Source organism: Nicotiana attenuata, unplaced genomic scaffold (genome assembly GCF_001879085.1).
Source record: "Nicotiana attenuata strain UT unplaced genomic scaffold, NIATTr2, whole genome shotgun sequence".
Lineage (NCBI taxonomy): Eukaryota > Viridiplantae > Streptophyta > Magnoliopsida > Solanales > Solanaceae > Nicotiana > Nicotiana attenuata.
Window position 1 is genome coordinate 9,381 of NW_017671844.1, and position 20,295 is coordinate 29,675.

General features: G+C 36.7%; 1 protein-coding gene across 1 annotated transcript; it reads left to right on the forward strand.

The window, feature by feature from the left end:
- The first annotated feature begins 11,027 nt into the window (after positions 1 to 11,027).
- On the forward strand, positions 11,028 to 11,921 carry LOC109210520 (transcriptional regulator TAC1-like). The gene has a single exon (XM_019373943.1). The coding sequence runs from the start codon at positions 11,065 to 11,067 to the stop codon at positions 11,689 to 11,691; it is 627 nt and encodes a 208-aa protein (XP_019229488.1). The 5' UTR covers positions 11,028 to 11,064; the 3' UTR covers positions 11,692 to 11,921.
- The last annotated feature ends 8,374 nt before the right edge of the window (positions 11,922 to 20,295 follow it).

A 20,295-nucleotide genomic window follows, 5' to 3' on the forward strand; every position in this document is an offset into this window, starting at 1 on the left:
CCAAGAAGAGGTAGTGTATGCGTCTTTGAAGCTATGAGTAAAAGTAATGAACAACCATCCTATAATGGGCAAAGGCACTTATAAGCCAGAACCTACGCCATCTCCATAATCGTCTTGCCAAACCATTGGCTCTGATACCTGTTGTTGCTAGGGCTAATTTGGAGATTAACTGTGTGCCATCCACATGATCCGAGTATTTACTTTCACCCAAGAAGAGGTTGTGTATGCGTCTTTGAAGCTATGAGTACAAGTAGTGAACAACCATCCCATAGACGGGCAAAGGCACTAAGTCAGGCCCTACGCCATATCCATACTCGTCTCGCTAAACCATTGACTCTGATACCAGTTGTTGGGCTAATACGACCCAAAGATACTCTTAACATTGTGTGATATTGTCCGCTTTGGGCCAAGCCCACACGGCTTTCCCCAAAAGGCCTCACTCCATTAAGAGCGTATCCAATTCCTTATAAGTAGCTTATTTTTCTTTTCTACTTTCCAAGTGGAATTTTGTTCACACACTCCCAACAATATTTCCCTTGAACTAGGACTAATTTGGAGACTAACTGTGTGCCATCCACATGATCCGAGTATTTACTGTCACCCAAGAAGAGGCACACTTGATATAATATTGTTCGTTTCTTCCAAACATTTAAAGATCTCACACCATTTAAAAGTATTCATATACACCTTATATCTAGCAATTCTTTCTCTCTTCAACTACTAATGTTATAGAGCCCGTTTGGATTGGCTTAAAAAAAGTAGCTTTTAAATACAAGTGCTTAAAAGCACTTTTAAGTGCTGGAACTGGTTTTATAAATAAGCAGTTACGTGTTTGGATAAAAGTGCTGGAGCTGAAAAAAAGCTATTGAAGTGTTTGGTAAACAAGTGTTAGTAAGTATTTTTCTGTTAAAATTACTGAAATATCCTTAAAGCTGTTAAACCTATAAAGAAGCTTATTACTATAATATTTTATTCTAAATAATATAAATATATAATAATTAATATTTTAATTCACTTTCAATTTATAAAACTAAAAGTAGTACGAAGAAAGCAAACGAAAATTAACACCGTTATTCTAAATTACCTGCCTTAAAAGATGTCGATAACCTTTCAAATGGTGCTCACGAGTATCACTTGTTGAAAAAAGACAACCTCAGGAAAAGAATATAAGTTAGAAATTTCGAGGTAAAACTCGCAGAAACTGGCAGAAGGCGTTATCTCTAAAAAAATCAATTTCGTTATTATAGTAGTTATCGTATTAAATATTCTGTATTCAACTAGCGAAAATCTGGGAGAAAAACTAATTTGTATTTCCGTACTTCGTCAAACATTTCGGTATGAAGAAAGCAAACGAAAATAATAATTAATATTTTAAAGAAACTTAGTAAAAAACAAATAATAGGAGTAAACAAATCGTTACCATCTGGAGAAGAATGGGAAAGAAAAAGAGTAATATGAAGAAAGTAGATGCTGCAATTTCGGGAGGAAGAAGACAGCATCAATTTCAAGTTTTGCACTGAGGGATAATTTCGAGATTAAGAAAAATTATAAGGGATAAAAATGTAATATCCTTGGTCAAAGCAATATGGCTTTTAATCCAATTTAGAAAAAGTTGGGTTTACCCAACTTGTTGGTTTTATTTTTTTAAGCAAATTTTAGCTTTTTCTAAGCCATTTGTCTAGTTACCAAACACTTCCGGAAGTTAAAAAGGGCTTAAAAGCTGGTTTGTTTGCACTACTATTTAGTTCGGCAATTTGCAATTTGAAATTATTCCTTTTTATTTCTTTTTGGTCTTATGGATTTGGATTATTGCACGAACTTCACTCTGTGTACATGTGACTTTATGCTCTATAGCCATTTTACGTTTCACCTCTAATAAAATGCATACGTTTGCAATTTCTTTTGAAGTTTTGGAGTTTTTGATTGCAAACTCAGTTTTTAGGCTTTTGCTAAATTTGATGAATGACGGCATTACCATGACAATAGAGTTAATCTGGATTGGACTACAACTAATAATACAGGGAATTTGAAAGGTGATGGGAATAATTCCAAATAAGCTCTTGAAAATTCTAAATATGGGATCCTTAAAATAACTGGGTTGTCGTCGAAACCATATGTTATATTCAATATTTGGGAACAGTTAAATAACTGATAAAACATGCTCCTATTAAGCAAAATAAATACACCAATCACATCTTCAGATATCCCTGAAATTTAAGGTCCACCGATGGGAAACTAAATAGAACTAGTATATAAAAAGAAGCAGAAACTTAAGAATATAGTTTTGATTTCATTTGTAATACTCATGAGTAGGTTCAAATTGTTAATTAAAAAGAAAAGAAAAAACAAACATGGTCGGCAGCAGAAAGAGCATTGAGAATTTGCGAATACAATGAATCCTACCACTCCAAATTAATTTATATATATGTTTTCAAACAAACTCTACTGTTATTTAATGAATGGACAAAAGAACAAGTGAGGAAGACGTTGACAAATTAAAGTCATACATAAAATATTTCGTTGACTTTACATTGTTCTAAGCGTGCATATAAGTCGTGTTCAATTTTTAATGCTATTAGTTTAACCAAAGCTCGAATAATTTATGGTCAGCCCTCTTATTGTACGCTGTACGTATATTTAGTCATGAAATTGCTATATTTCTATATTCTCTAATCTCTATATACACGATAAGCAAATATTAAACCTTCCGAATTAAACTTTTCAGTGTTATTTATAAAGAAGTGTTGGATGTCATAACTAGAAAGGCTGTGAATTTCCTCCAAATCAAACACTGTACGCAAAAAGGGAAAAAAGGAATATCAAGTTGTCTGTAATATTATTGGTGCCCTTTTGAGAGTAACACAAGGTTAAATATGCATGGTTAAGAGCTACATCTTAAAATCATTCATGAGCAAAATATATGAGCAGAAGCGGCTCAATAGTATTGGAGGCCTAAAGCCAAGACGTAGTAAGAGGCTTTAAACTTGTTTAATAATTTTAGATATTTTTGTCGAAGTTTTTTTTTTTTTTTTGAAATGCAATTTCATCTTGACGATATAACAAACCCCTTTAATCTTTGTTGAAACATACTAACCTTTGATAAGATTTTGTTAAGTTTAATTTTAAATTTTTTCATTTCACATGACCGTCAACATAACTTACTATATAGCATTGCCTCCCAAATTAACAATCACGTAGAAATTTGTATTTACAAAGATGATAAATATTTTACGATCTAATTAGCTTGAAGCGTGCCTACAGAGATCTTGAAATAAAATATCTTACAAAGTTAGAGTTGTAAATAAATTTTATTCAAGTAGGAGTAAAAGAACTAGAAAGTAACTACAGATTTAATTGCGTTCCACTTTCATTTGAATTTTCTCAACCAACTCCGACAAAAGAGTACAATATAAAATATAAAATTATGTTATTAATGATTGGTAACAAGGTAGCAAAAGATGGTTGAAAAAATTTCTTGTCACTATTTAATAATAAATATAATTAATATTTAAATTACATATAAAAAAAAAAAGAGTAACTTTTGGGCCTCTAATTTTGTGAGGCCTAAAGCGGCCGCTTTAGTGGCCTGGAGGTTAAGCCACCTCTGTATATGAGATGAGTCTAATTGTGCCGAGTGGTATATTATAAAGTTCCAACTGTTGCAAAACCTAACATAAATATGAGACAACAACAAAATTTAACATGATGAAGCAAGTAGAAGTTATGGTTTCATGTCTCTCCACTATCCACTATAAGAAAAATATTTCACGTGCTTGGCCTATAAAAAAGAGACAACTTGAATGTGAGGAATACATAATAAGTAAATAAAAATGTCTTCTATCTAACGTTCACTTCATTAACACATAACAAGCTAATAGCTAAATCACGAAAGAAACATCGGAAATTGAACTATCAGATCAAGAAGCTGACCAACTCAAGCGAAGCACAGAAAAGCCTAAGGAAGCTACAACAAAATCTATGGAAACCAATGATTAGCCATGCAAAAATACCACTGCTAAGGTAAGTTATCGAGATACTCTATCACCATCTTCACCTCCTCCAATTGACCCCAACCTCGAATCAGATTTTTTGAAAAAACTCACACTAGATGATGAAAACAACAATCCATCCCAACACCCTTTCTTCATACCTATATCCACAAATGATAAACTTAGGCTCTATCGTCCTTGGCACCAACATAATAATCAAACTCCTAGGCAAAAAAATATCATACACAAACCTCAAAAATAAGTTGAACTCTCTCTGGCAACTAAATGAAACTCTCCAATTAATTGGTATGACTACTATCTCATCAAATTTCAACACACTGACAATTTTAATAAAATACTACAAAATGGTCCTTGGTTCTTAGGCTCCCAATATCTCACCATCCGGCAATGTGAACCAAAATTCAACCCAGCTCTAAACCACACCAATTACACCACCGTTTGGATTCGACTACAGGAATTACCCACCGAATACTACGACATACAAATTCTTAAAAAAATTGCGGAATTCATTGGCACTCTGATAAAAGTTGACACATGCACAGTCCACGCATCTAGAGGTCGATATGCTAGGCTTTGTATTCTAGCTCCATTAGGGAAAAACCTACCCTCAGATCCTACTTGGCACACATACTCAACAAATTTATTATGAAGATTCATCACTCATCTGCACAAAATGTGGTTGCCTAGGGCACAATCTTCACTGTTGCCCAAAATTCTCAACTCCTTCCACTTCAAATCAACCACAGGACACCCCTACCATACCACCCTATGAAGAAGATCACTCCAGCCAATGGAAAACATTATCCTATCCAAAAAACAAAAATAATTTCAAAAATAAGTCAGAAAATCCACTCAAACCACCACAAAGAATCAAAACCACCCCCAGACCCCCAATACCACTCCAATTGAACCCAATACCCCACCTGGCCCCCACATAATTACTAATCCAACCAATAATATCCAACTCCACAACCAATTCACATTTCCTACACAATACTCTAAACCGGACCCACATCCCACGACGACAAAAATCGTGCAAACTAACCCTATACCACCTATAACCACCCCAATTAACCCTACCCCAACTCAATTCACACCTCCATCATTAACTTTCCAAATACCAACACCCATCCCCACAGTAGACCTAAGTAAAACCCTACAACATAATCATTCACCCCTGCACCCCCTAACTAGGAGAGCACCATCCAAACGGATACATACAAAAACCATTACCAACAAGAAACAACCTAAACTTCCCAATAATTATAACACTACCACCCATGACCCCTCTACTATCAATGATTCACAAGAAAACAGTCAAGTAAAAGACAAAGGTTCCCTACCCACAATACCACTATTTCAAACAAAGCAAAAATTTTCTACTGGTTCGAAATCAGTGACTCCATCACCTGCACCAATCCAAGGTGAATACTCATTACATACTAGCTGCAACCAATACATTCCACCACCCCAACACGCCACACCACTACCAAAAGGAAATCAACTCCCCATAACCAATGGCAAGAGCATCCTTCACCAACAAAATTTGGATGACACCTTCCCTTCCACTCCCCAAATCCCTTCAAATAACTATCATATCACTACAACCATTCCAGTAATATTTCAATCCACTAAACCTCCAGTTAACAACAACAATATTTCATCCCCACAACCACATGAATTCGCACCACCACAGGCAAAGAAGGTTCATCAACAATGTGCACATCAACCACCATCACCACCTCCCACCTCCGCACATAATTATTCCACATCTCCACCCACATGCACACAATTGGATGATAGTCAAGCCTCATCATGCAGCCATGCAACAACTCACTCCCATGCACCAGAGGCCTCAGATATACCTCCAGCTACTTCTCAACCATGTGTCACTCCTATTGGAAACATCCAAGGAAATGGCTTTCTCACTCAAAGAAGGAATCCAAAACCATGCACATCAGGAGCAAATCTTGAACTTAATTCACCAACAAGACATTATAATCCTACAACTACAACAAATTATCACACAATACCAACAAAGGCAAACCCAAGCACTCTATCATCCCTTACACTGGAGTACACCCCTACAAAGCAACTGGAGGCCTTGGTTAACTCCTCAAAACCCTATGGAGATCTCACAACCTCCACTGCCAAGACCAAGCCATCAACAGGTGATCAATACTCAGATTACCAACTCACCCCCACCACAGGAAATCATCACCAACATGCAGAAGAAGACAACGAAATGCCGGAGACCTTCATCGAGTCTATGATTCTGAACGACTTCCTGACGATATCCATGCCAGGAAACATAGAAAAAAACTATCTTATCTTCATCCCACCAACTCTCCAGAAAACCTTATTGAATATTCGACTAGATCCCTTCTCCTTGGAGGAGAGATATATGATACTCATGATCCCCACTTTGCACGATAACTTACTACCTGCAGCATTGCACAACCCACCACATCAGTTAATGCACTTGGAATTATCACTAGCTCCGGAGGGGAGCAACCCAAGACATCCTTGGAGCTCACAATCAGGAATTCCGCCGGAATCTACACTTTTTACTCTCTTGGAACAACCCATCTGTCCTATGTCTCACTGAAACAAAGATGGAAGATCACTCAGACCTCCTTGCAAAATTCAACTACACAGACTTAATTCAAGTGGCAGCACAAGGACAATCTGGGGGAATAGTGCTATTATGGCGAGCCCATGAACTGATGGTCGATCCAGTGGCATTCACAAGCCAAGAAATACACGCATCAGTCCAGGTAAATAAATCTCCTCCTTGGCTTTTGTCTCTAATTTATGCTAGTAACAATTTTGAAAATCGTAAACTGCTTTGGAATAATTTACAATTAGTGCATGATACTCACTCTTGTACATGGCTATTATGTGGTGATTTCATTGAAATCTCTACATCTAAAGAAAAATTTAGTGGTACACCTATAAATTTTAAAAGGTCCTCCACCTTCAATAAATGCCTTAGTAACATTAATATGATAGACCTAGGTTTTTCAGGCCCTAGATTTACGTGGACTAACAAACCCAAGTTTAATCACAATAAAAATAATTCTACTCAATCATAATGGAAAGATTAGATAAATTCTCTGCCAATAACAAATGGCTCGAACTATTCCAAGATTCTACTATTAAACACTTACCTCGCATCCACTCGGACCATTGTCCTCTAATACTAAATCTAATTAAACATTTCTCAAAACCCCAGCCAAAATTTAAATTTGAAACAATGTGGATCCAACACCCTCAATTCCAAGATATTGTTTCTCACTCCTGGCTGGAGGAACAAGATTATTTTAATGGTCTAAAAAATTTCACTGAAATTACAAAACATTGGAATATCCACACTTTTGGGAATATCTTTTATAAGAAAAATATCCTATTAGCTAGACTGAAATGGTTACAACATATGGACCCACACAATAAAAATCCTTTCACTACAACCTTGAGAATGAGCTAATCACTGAATTCAATAATTTGTTAAGGAGTAAGGAAAAATTTTGGAAACTAAAATCGCGGGTCCAATGGTTAAACGAAGGTGATGCTAATACGACCTTCTTTCACCTCTCCACAATAATAATAATAATAAGAAGTAATAGAATTCTCAGCTTATATGACTCAATTGGAAATTGGACCTATGACACCAAGGACATTCATGATATAATCCTAAATATTACAAAAATTTACTTACAACCCAATTAACCCAGTGCCAAAAAGAATATATACCCACATTCTCTAATTCACTCACTGAGGTGGACATACAAACACTCAATCGTCCATTATCTATCGCAGAGATCACTAAGGTAGTATACTCATTCAAACCCCTTAAAGCACTAGGCCCAGATGGGTTACACCCCATCTTTTTTCAAAATTTTTGGACTGAAACCAAACAAGCGGTTATCCACACCTGTCAACATGCATTCCATAATTCCTCAATTCCTACAGAAATTAATAAAACTAACATCATCTTAATACCAAAAACTACCTATCCGGAATCTATCACCCAATATAGACCATTTGACCTCTGCAACACAACTTATAAAATTATTACTAAAATAATTGTTAATAGAATAAAACCTCTCCTACCCAAACTCATCAATCCAACACAAAGCAGCTTCTTAAAGGCCGTAGAGCAGCTGACAATGCTATCCTCGTCCAGGAAATCATCCACTCTTTCAAAAATCAACATAGTAAAATAGGCAACATGATGTTGAATATTGACCTAGAGAAAGCCTGTGATCGCTTAAAGTGGTCCTTCATTAACTTTTCTATGCACCACCTAAGATTTTCTGTACCCCTAATCAATCTCATAATGTCATGCATCACAACTTCCTCTATATCCATACCTATCAATGGCACTCCAACCCCATTCTTTCAACCTTCTAGGGGCATTCGTTAAGGGGATCCCTTATCGCCTTACCTATTCATAATTTGCATGGAATCGCTTTCCCGAATAATTGAACATTATGTAGACATTTGTGAATGGACTCCAATAAGACTACACAGGAATGCACATCCACTCTCACATGTAAGGTACACTGATGATCTCATTCTACTAGCCCAAGCAACCACGTCTAACACATCTACCATAATTGAAATATTTAACCAGTTAAGTGCAAAATTTGGCCAACGGATCAATTTTCACAAATTTAAATTATTCTTCTCTAATAATGTCAACCCTTCACTTAGCCATTCCATCTCTACATCCCTGAACATCCCCATTACCACCAGCTTCGACAAATACCTAGGATTTCCAATCACCGCAAATCAACCTAAAATCATAGACTACCAATACATAATTGATAAAATAACCACAAAACTTTCAGGTTGGAAAGTAAATTCCTCACCTTAGCAGGACGAACTACCCTCATAAAATCAGTCCTAAATACAATCCCCATTCATGCAATGCAAATCAACCTACTACCTCCCAAAATCATTACAAAAATAAATCGCTTCAAAGGAATTTCCTTTGGGGCACAACTGAACATAAAAGGAAAATTCATCTAATAAATTGGGATAAATGTACATCTCCTAAGTTAGAAGGAGGATTAGGAATTCAAAAACTAACATATAAAAATAAATCCATACTTACTGGCCTACTTTGGCGCTACACACACACTGGCAAATCAATTTAGAGCAATATACTAGCTGCCAAATACGATCCACAATACCAAAAAACTAATAACTTCTTCTTATATGAAAAAGCTTGTCAAAAATAAAAACCTACTGCCACTCAGGCACAAGCTGGAACGTGGCCAATAGTAAGAGCATTAGCCTTTGGAATGATCATTGGATTGCAAATAATAACTCGCTCCATCACCTAATCCAAGGCCCTATACCTAAACACGAACTAAATAAATCATTATCTTCTATTATATCCAACTCAAACTGGAATCTCTTTAATCTCTTATTTATATTACCACCGAATATTCTTTCCCTTATCAGTAACACCCCCATTCTTATAAATCACCAAGACGTAGATACCCCATACTGGCACCCTTCTCAGAATGGTAATTTCACCTCCTCTTCTGCCTATCTCCACATTCTATACCAAAACAATCACTACAAAACCAAATTCACTCACAATTGGATTTGGGAACTAACAACCTTACCAAAAATAAAATGTTTCTTCTGGCTACTAACTCATGAAAAACTACCCAACAAAAACCTTCCTTTTCCAAAGAAAAATTATTAATAACCCCTACTGCCCAAATTGCCATGACACTAAGGAAGACATACCTCATATCTTCCTACATTGCAAACTAGCCCATACATTATGGCACCATTTACGAATAAAAACACCCTCATCCAACTTCACTGAATGGTTGCACAAATTATGCACCTCTTATACACTTATTAAAATAACTCCCAAATCTCTATACCCTCCCTTATCCTAACACCTATCATTTTATGGCAAATCTGGCTAAATCGCAATAACAACCATTACAACCAATTAAACCAACCAATATACACCACCTCTATTATCTCACTAGATACACAAATAACATACCTTACTAACAACACTGGAGAAAAAAAAATAATAGACGCTAGAAAAACAACATACCGGCACAAACCACCTCCAACTCACTACAAACTTAACATTGATGGTTCTTATGATCCAACGAAGCATCATGGAGGAGCAGGGGGAGTCTTCCGCGACACCTCAGGACAATGGATCTATGGCTATGCAAAACACTTATCATGCACAAATGCCTTACAAGAGGAACTTCTAGCACTATACCATGGATTAACCATTTCTCTTAGCAAAAACATCCATCCCCTAATTGTTGAAACAGACTCACAGGTATTACTCAAAATCCTACAAACTGACTGCCCAAAATACTCACATCTTATTTCATCCTGTAGGTCGATGATCCAAGAGCTCAACGTGCACACGCTTAGAGAAGGCAATGGAGTGACTGGCGCTTTGGCTAAATATGGAAAATCAAACATTGGATCGCCATCACAACCCATCTTGTATTTTGAAGACGCCCCCTCCCCCCGAGATAACAGGATGCACAAGGGAAGGGTTTTGAGAATCTTAGCTTGTCTTTTTTTGTGTGCTAAATCTGAGAATTGCATTAATTAAAAGACGGAATTACAAACATTGTTCAGAATGAAAGGAGCTAGTGCCAATTACATCAAATCTAAGTGCATGAAAATCAACGGGGGGCGGGGGGGGGGGTGTCAATATTTATAATTCCGTCTTTTAATTAACGCAATTCTTCGATTTAGCAACAAAAAAAAAAAAAAAAAAACAAGAAACAAGCTAAGATTCTCAAAACCCTTCCCTTGTGCATCCTGTTATCTCGGCCACCCTACATCCAAAAAAAATAAAATAAAAAGGAAACTTAACAATGATTAAAATTTGTGGATAGGACATTTGTGTCAAGTTGCTGGTAGAAAGATAATTGCGTAATACAATATGAAATTATAGTCATAGTTGTTAATCATCTTAAATACGAAATCAAGCGTGCTTGTTCTGTATTTTGTTGTTCAATTATAAAAATCTCATTTTACGCCGACCATGACCTCCTCTCCATATTATTCCAAGTATCTTTTCATCCCCTCTTCACAACCCTACTGCCCTTTCATTTCTATGGAGATTGATCCTTCAAACTCTGAGAAATCCGACGAACTAGGTTTAGGGCATGTTAAGTTTTATAGGTGTAGTTTCTGTAAACGAGGTTTCTCTAATGCACAAGCACTAGGTGGACACATGAATATCCACAGAAAAGATAGAGCCAGGCTTAGAGAATTTTCCAGTGAAAACTTGCTTTCTTTGGACATCACCAACTCCGTTAATCCTCCTCTTCCTCCTCCTCCTCCGGCTCCTTCAAATGAGGACTCGTTGCAACATGAAGTATCGTACAATGAAACAATTAGTAGCCCCTCGAAAAGGCCATGTGTTAATACATCTGAAGAAAATGATCATAATAAGGTGAATTATGATGATCATAATCATGAAGTGATTATTGGAGATGTTTTGCAATTACCTTTATTCACAAAGACTCCATTAATTAAAGAAGCAAGCAATTGTGTGGACAGGCAAGTAGAAGAAAAGGGCATGCAGCTAAATCCTGTTTCAGAATTGGACCTTGAGCTTAGGTTAGGGATGGAACCACCTCATGAGTCCATGATGAAAACCTTGTAGTTCGTCAAGTCTATATCTACGATCAGATCCTTTCTGAACTCCCATATGACCCTTTATCAAAGAGAAGCTTTTTCCTTTCTAATATGTTAATCAAATATACTTGCTAGAATCCATCAAAGAGGTACTTCGATTCCCTCCATACAACTTCCTCTTTTATTTTTTTTGTTTGATATATGTACTCCATATTTATTTCAGTTAAAAGATCTAAATCAACAAAAGGATATTGTTAATTTACTATTTTTCTTTCCTTTCTTAAACCTTGAACTTTTCCGAAGTACGCATGCTTGTGCTCACACAACTATAAAGATGCTTAATTCAGCTAGTTTATATTTTCTGATCAGAAATAATTTTCTTGAAGTTTAGGTGTACCAAATGTAATGCTCTTTATAAAAGGAAACTACGCTGTCTGTATTTGTTGTTCCTTTTTTGTTTTGTTCTTTGTTCTTTTTGTTTTCTGGAGATGGACCAAAAGGCTTGTCCAACATAACGTAGAGGTAAAGAATTTTGTCAGCTTATTTAAACTTGTTGGGAAGGTTTGAGATCGAGGAATTGAAGAACACTCTCAATTAATATATTTTCTTGAAGAGACAAGTAGAGAAAGAACATACCGTGTATTCTTCTAATACATGTATCATGTTAACTCCATGCCTCTCCCTAGCTTTTCATAAATACATATACACATGCATTCTTCCATTAATTTTCTATTACATGAATTAAGAAAACCATGTACTTAGAATTAGATCTAGCTTATTTAAAAAAAAAAACCCCATTTAAACTGGACTCATCATTCCAACATTCTAAGACATCAATCTTTAATAATTTGATGAAGAAATCCACAATCTGATCTTGTGATATCACGAACTTAAGGTCTTCTTTCTTAAATATTCCTCTAGTGCCTTTTTGAGGAGAGTCCATTTTTCATCTTTCTCGTCTAAAACTTAATTATTTGCTTGGACTTATTTATTCTTTTCTCGACGATTTGTAAAGATTTGACAAGTTCATCAACGTACGGTCGTGGTCGTGGTGTTTAAAGCCTTGAGCTCTTCAATATAATCCATACTTAAGTGTATCTTGAATCGTGTTTTTTTCAATTCCCCAATGACTCGCTCATTTTTCAAGTCTTCTCCATGTACACTATTCGTAACCATTATCTTTTCTTTGGCTTCATACAAAGGAAATAACATTCTCAAATATGTTGTCATTAATCCTTTTGTTAAGATTAATTATTTTCCATTAGTTTATATAATAAGCTTTGTTAGTTTTGTTAGCATTAATTAGTTAGTTAGCTTAGTGGCTAAGTACAATCAGTCAAGAGTAGTGACAGTTGTCAGTTGGTTTTACATAGTTAGCTTTGTCCTTACACTCTTGTATATAGTGGAAGGAGTTCCACTCAATTGAGTAAATGAATGAATGGAGTAGAATCTCCTTTTCTTCCAGAATGATCATCTGGTTATCTTCTCTTTCTTCATACCATTGAGCTCATGGTGTGAAGCTTCCGCCATTTATGCTGGTGCACTCGCAGCTCAGCTAAGGTGAAAATTACTGTTTCATTGCCGGAATTTTGATATGGTATCAGAGCAAAGTCAGAAGTTCCGATTTATTCTCCCAGATTTGTTAAATCCAGATTCATCATCCTCGATTTTGTTTTTATCATACGCATGCAAACTTTGTTCTCATCTATTTCAATTCATACCTCTTAGAATTCTCTATCAGAAATCTAGATCTATATTTAGAATCTTCTGTTGGTTAATTAGTTGAATTCTACCCCTTGTAAGAGATGGCTACCGTCGGAGATGATGAGCAGTCTATGCTGACCATGGCTGAATCTCCTAATCAGCCAATTGTTGACACTAGCAGTCTTTTTTACATGCATCCCTCTGATAATCCGGGAATAACACTAGTTCCTATTCCATTTGATGGATTTGGTTCACTCATGGAGAAGAGGTGTGATGAGAGCCCTATCAGTGAAAAATAAACTAGGCTTCTTCAATATAATCCATAACTTAAGTATATCTTGAATCGTATTCTTTTCAATTCTCCAATGACTCGCTCATTTTTCAAGTCTTCTCCATGTACACTATTCGTAACCATTATATTTTCTCTGGCTTCATACAAAGAAAATAACATTCTCAAATATGTTGTCATTAATCCTTTTGTTAAGATTAATTATTTTCCGTTAGTTTATATAATCAACTTTGTAGTTTTGTTAGCGTTAGTTAGTTAGATAGGTGGCTAAGTACAGTCAGTCAAGAGTACTGATAGCTGTCAGTTGGTTTTATTTAGTTAGCTTTGTCGTTACACTCTTTTATATACTAGGAGGAGTCCCACTCAATTGAGTAATTGAATGAATGAAGTAGAATCTCCTTTTCTTCCAGAATGTTCATCGGTTATCTTCTCCTTCTTCTTCTTCGAATACCATTGAGCTCATGGTGTGAAGCTTTCGCCATTGGTGCTGGTGCACTCACAGCTCAGCTAAGGTGGAAATTACTGTTTCATTGCCGAAATTTTGATATGGTAACAGAGCAAGGTCAGAAATTCCGATTTATTCTCCCAGATTTGTTAAATCCAGATTCATCATCCTCGATTTTGTTTTGATCATACGCATGCAAAATTTGTTCTCATCGATTTCAATTCATACCTCTTAGAATTCTCTATCAGAATTCTAGATCTGTATTTAGAATCTTCTGTTGGTTAATTAGTTGAATTCTACACCTTGTAAGATATGGCTACTATCGGAGATGATGAGCAGTCTATGCCGACCATGGCTGAATCTCCTAATCAGCCAATTGTTGACACTAGCAGTCCTTTTTACATGCATCCCTATGATAATCCGGGAATAACACTAGTTTCTGTTCCATTTGATGGATATGGTTATCGCTTATGGAGAAGAGGTGTGATGAGAGCCCTATCAGTGAAAAATAAACTAGGCTTCTTCAATATAATCCATAACTTAAGTATATCTTGAATCGTATTTTTTTCAATTCCCTAATGACTCGCTCATTTTTCAAGTCTTCTCCATGCACACTATTCGTAACCATTATATTTTCTCTGGCTTCATACAAAGAAAATAACATTCTCAAATATGTTTTCATTAATCCTTTTGTTAAGATTAATTATTTTTCATTTTAGCTTATATAATCAGCTTTGTTAGTTTTGTTAGCGTTAGTTAGTTAGCTTAGTGGCTAAGTACCACCAGTCAAGAGTAGTGACAGCTGTCAGTTGGTTTTACTTAGTTAGCTTTGTCCTTACACTCTTGTATATAGTGGGAGGAGTTCCACTCAGTTGAGTAATTGAATGAATGGAGTAGAATCTCCTTTTCTTCCAGAATGTTCATCTGGTTATCTTCTCCTTCTTCTTCTTCGAATACCATTAAGCTCATGGTGTGAAGCTTCCGTCATTGATGCTGGTGCAATCGCAGCTTAGCTAAGGTGGAAATTACTGTGTCATTGCCGAAATTTTGATATGGTATCAGAGCAAGGTCAGAAGTTCCAATTTATTCTCCCAGATTTATTAAATCCAGATTCATCATCCTCGATTTTGTTTTGATCATACACATGCAAACTTTGTTCTCATCGATTTAAATTCATACCTCTTAGAATTCTCTATCAGAATTTTAGATATGTATTTAGAATCTTCTGTTGGTTAATTAGTTGAATTCTACACCTTGTAAGAGATGGCTACTGTCGGAGATGATGAGCAGTCTATGTCGACCATGGCTAAATCGTCTAATCAGCCAATTGTTGACACTAGCAGTCCTTTTTACATGCATCCCTCTAATAATTCGGGAATAGTACTAGTTCCTGTTCTATTTGATGGATTTGGTTATCGCTCATGGAGAAGAGGTGTGATGAGAGCCCTATCAGTGAAAAATAAACTAGGCTTCATCAATGGGGACTGCAAAAGGCCAGATCCAGACCCCTCAAGCTATCGACTGTGGGAGAGATGTGATGATATGGTGACTTTATGGATTTAAAATTCCTTGGCGAAGGAAATTGCGGATAGTGATGAGTATGTGACAGATGCAATCAAGTTGTGGAAAGAGCTTGAAGATCGATATGATTAGTCAAATGGAACAAAGCTCTACCAGATTCAAAAGGAGATTAATGATTTGTCCCAAGGAGCTCTTAATATTACTGGTTACTATACAACAATGAAAAAGCTGTGGGAAGAACATACTACTCTGATTTCTAGGTCTCATTGCACCTGCAATTGCACATGTGGAGCAAGGGAAAGTATGCATAAAGCAGACCAGGACAGAAGGTTAATACAGTTCCTTATGTGACTAAATGAGACCTACACTGTGGTTCGAGGTAGTATCCTCATGATGAATCCTCTTCCCACAATTACAAGCCTTCTCATTACTAATCCAAGAGGAAAGACAGAGAGGAATTAAGCCTCATAACCACTTAGCTCTTGAGTCATCAGCCCTAAATGTCAACACAAGCAGGACAACATCGTTCAAGACAAATTACTCTCCTAATAACTCTCACAACAATAGAAATAGACCCTTTTGTGATTACTGCAAAAGATCAGTACACACAAAAGAGAAGTGGTATAAACTTCATGGTTATCCTCAAGGCTTCAATCAAAATCAGAATCCAAATCTAAGCCACAATCAAGCTTCCAGTTTCAATCAAAATCCAAAACAAAACTATAACTATGGGAATAATTTTGGTGTGAACCAAAGTACCGGGTTCAATAGGGGAAATAGAGGAATGGCTAATGCACATGTAGCATCCACAGATACTTAGCATACCGGTGATGAGAACTGCAGTGCTCAAAATGTGAGTCTCACAAAGGAAGAATACAATCAACTTGTGAACCTACTACATCAATTCCAATCAGGAGGAGGAAGAGACAGCTCAGACAATGCCAACACTTCATCAGTAAACTTTGCAGGTATCATAGTCTGCACCTCCTCTATTAATTTTGGGAAACTCTCATGTGAATGTTTCAAAAACAAGGCTGGCTCATGGATTATAGATTCAGGGGCATCAAATAACATGACCTTTAATAGATCCTTGTTGACCAATATAGTAACTCTACCTTATCCTCTACTTGTCATTCTCCCAAATGGTTACAAAGTGAAGGTGAATAAGATTGGTAATGTTTTAGTTACTCCTAAGATCACTCTGAATAGGGTAATGCTATTTCCTTCTTTTAGATACAACTTAATCTATGTTCACTCTCTAACCTGTCATCTTAGTTGTCTTGTTGCCTTCATAAAACATTGTTGTATACTGCAGGCCCCTTTAATGAAGAGGCCTCTGGTGATTGGTAGAGTCAAAGATGGGATTTACATCTTGTGCTCGAGGTGCTTGAAGAATAATAGTGCAAATCTTGGAGCAAATGCCATTGATTTCTTGTCCACCCCTGTCACTCACTGCACTTGTAACACACAATGTCCATTTCATTCTATTGTAGATACACCATCTCATGTCAATAAGTGTGTTCTTTCATCTTTAATTGTAAATAGTTCAAGTGCAGGTATTGAAGAACAATTTCTTTCTGTGAATTCATCATCTAATTCTCCTTGTGCATTTTCTCATCTGTGTGTTGGAGACAGTGTAGATGTTCTGTGGCATAACAGACTTGGGCATTTTCCCTTTGTTAAAATAAAAAATATCTCCTCTATTCCTGTGACCTTTTCTTCCAAACAACCTTTTAATTGCACCATCTGCCCAATGGCCAGACAGGAAAGGCTCCCATTTCCTTAGAGAACTAACACAACTAATAAGAATTTTGAGCTCCTACATGTTGACTTATGGGGACCATATCATGTGCCCACACGTGATAAGTACAAATATTTCATGACCGTTGTGGATGACTTCAGTAGGTCCACTTGGACTCATCTCCTATCCAGTAAGAGTAATGCCATCAAGTACTTAAGGGATTCATTAGTCTGGTGGAAAATCAGTTTGGAGTAAATGTCAAAGCTATGAGAACAGATAATGGACTAGAGTTCATCAATGCAGAAACAAACATGTTATTTCAATCCAAAGGTATCATACATCAAAGAACTTGCCCCTACGCTCCACAACAAAATGGTGTAGTGGAAAGAAAGCACAAGTATCTCCTTGAAACTGCTAGAGCTCTTCTCTTTCAATCTAAACTGCCCCTAAGGTATTGGGGTGAATGTATACTCTGTGCAAACTTTATCATAAACAGACTCCCTTCCACTTCTATTAATGATCAAACTCCATATAAACTGTTGTATAAGAGAAAGCCAAAGTCTCTCACCTAAAAAGTTTTGGTTGCCTGTGCTACCTCACTATACCTAGACCTCATAGAGACAAATTTGAACCTAGAACAACACCACATGTATTTGTTGGCTATCCCTTTAACACAAAGGGATAGAAAGTCCTAAGTCTAGCCACTAGAAAAGATCATTGTCTCCAGAGATGTAGTTTTTAATGAATCTATCTTTCCATTTGCAACCAATATGAATATATCTCTCCAATCATGTATCCCTCATTCAATTCCTTTTATTGAACCTCTATGTGAGCAACCTTCTGATAGTACAAACATTACACAAAAAACATCTGAACATTTGAGTGTTCAAAGGAGTAATGCTGACAGCACAACTAATCTCATGTCACCTACACATGATCACTCCTCATCATCCTCCATAGTACCTAATTCCCCAATACAATTTCCATCACAAGATCATACTGAACAACCTCATGCAGAACCCATGCAGCTGAGACAGTCCTCAAGAACACACAAGACACCTAGTTATGTACAAGACTATGTACATTCTCTACCCAAACTTAAACCAAATACTAACTCCCTTAGTGCATTCTTTTCTATGAACCATCATGTTGCCTCTGATCTATTAACTCCTAACAGTCAAGTTCTTGTGAGAAATGTTTGTCATGATAGGGAACCATCATCATATGAGGAAGCAGCTATTGATCTTGCATGGAAAGTTGCAATGACACAGGAATTTAAGGCTCTATATTCCAACCACACTTGGGACCTGGTAGCCCTACCACCAGGGAAGCAAGCAATAAGATGCAAGTGGGTTTACAAAGTGAAGCATAAAGCTGATGGTAGTATAAAAAGGTTCAAGGCCAGATTGGTTGTGAAAGGCTACACACAATAGGCAGGAATTGACTACGCAGAAACATTCTCCCCAGTAGCGAAGATGAAAACAATGAGAGCATTAATAGCCACAATAGTGAAGAAGGAATGGTGTATATCTCAGCTAGATGTAAACAATGCCTTCCTCCATGGAGACCTTAATGAGGAAGTATATATGCAGACTCCACCTAGACTTGTTGTGGATAAACCTTGACTGGTATGCAAACTAAACAAGTCTCTCTATGGTTTAAAGCAAGCCAGTCACAGTGGTATGCAAAGCTGACTGAGGCTTTGTGCTCAAAAGGATATACACACTCCATGAATGACTACTCATTCTTTTATAAGAAAAATGGAAATTGTATATGTTGCAGTATATGTGGATGATGTGCTACTTACTGGAACTGATCAATAAGAGATCACACAATTGAAAGACTCTTTACATGAGCAGTTTAAGATCAAAGATCTGGGACAACTGCACTACTTTCTAGGGCTGGAGGTGATGTACAAGGATGATGGTGTAATAATTTCTCAAAGGAAATTTGTGCTGGACATGTTGAAGGAGTATAACTGCCTAGATTACAAGCCTTGTTTTTCACCCTTAGACCCTACAATAAAGCTAAAAGCCAAAGAAGGTACCATCCTACAGGATCCTACATGCTACAGGAAACTGGTAGGGAAGCTAAATTTCCTAACTAACACTAGACTGGACATTGCATATAGTGTTCAACACTCGAGTCAGTTCATGTAAGAGCCTAGAGAACCTCATTTGAAGGCAGCTTTCCATCTGCTTAGATACTTGAAAAGTGATCCCACTTTGGGAATCTTCATGTCCAAGGATACAAATTGCACAGTCAAAACATATTGTGACTCTAATTGGGCAAGTTGTCCAGATTCCAGGAGATCCATTACAGGGTATTTGGTGCTTCTGGGAAATAGCCCTGTCAGTTGGAAGTCCAAGAAACAGGAAACTATATCACTATCTTCTGCAGAAGCAGAGTACAGGGCTTTGAGGAAAGTGGTGGGGGTACTGGTATGGTTGAGCAGGCTGTTTGAAGAAGTAGATGTCCCTTTTCCAATGCCTATTTCAGTGTTCTGTGACAATCAATCTGTAATTCACATTGCCAAGAATCCAGTCTTCCACGAGAGAACCAAACACATAGAAGTGGACTGTCACTTTGTGCGCGATCAATTACAAGCAGGATTAGTTTCACTCCATCACATTGGAAAAGACAATCAACTGGCAGATATTTTGACTAAAGCCTTAACTGGAATCTAACATAGTGTCACATTGGACAAGTTGGCTGTGTTTGCAACACTTCTAACTTGAGGGGGGGGGGGGGGGTGTTAAGATTAATTATTTTCCATTAGTTTATATAATCAGCTTTGTTAGCGTTAGTTAGTTAGCTTAGTGGCTAAGTACAGTCAGTCAAGAGTAGTGACAGCTGTCAGTTGGTTTTAGTTAGTTAGCTTTGTCCTTACACTCTTGTATATAGTGGGAGGAGTTCCACTCAATTGAGTAAT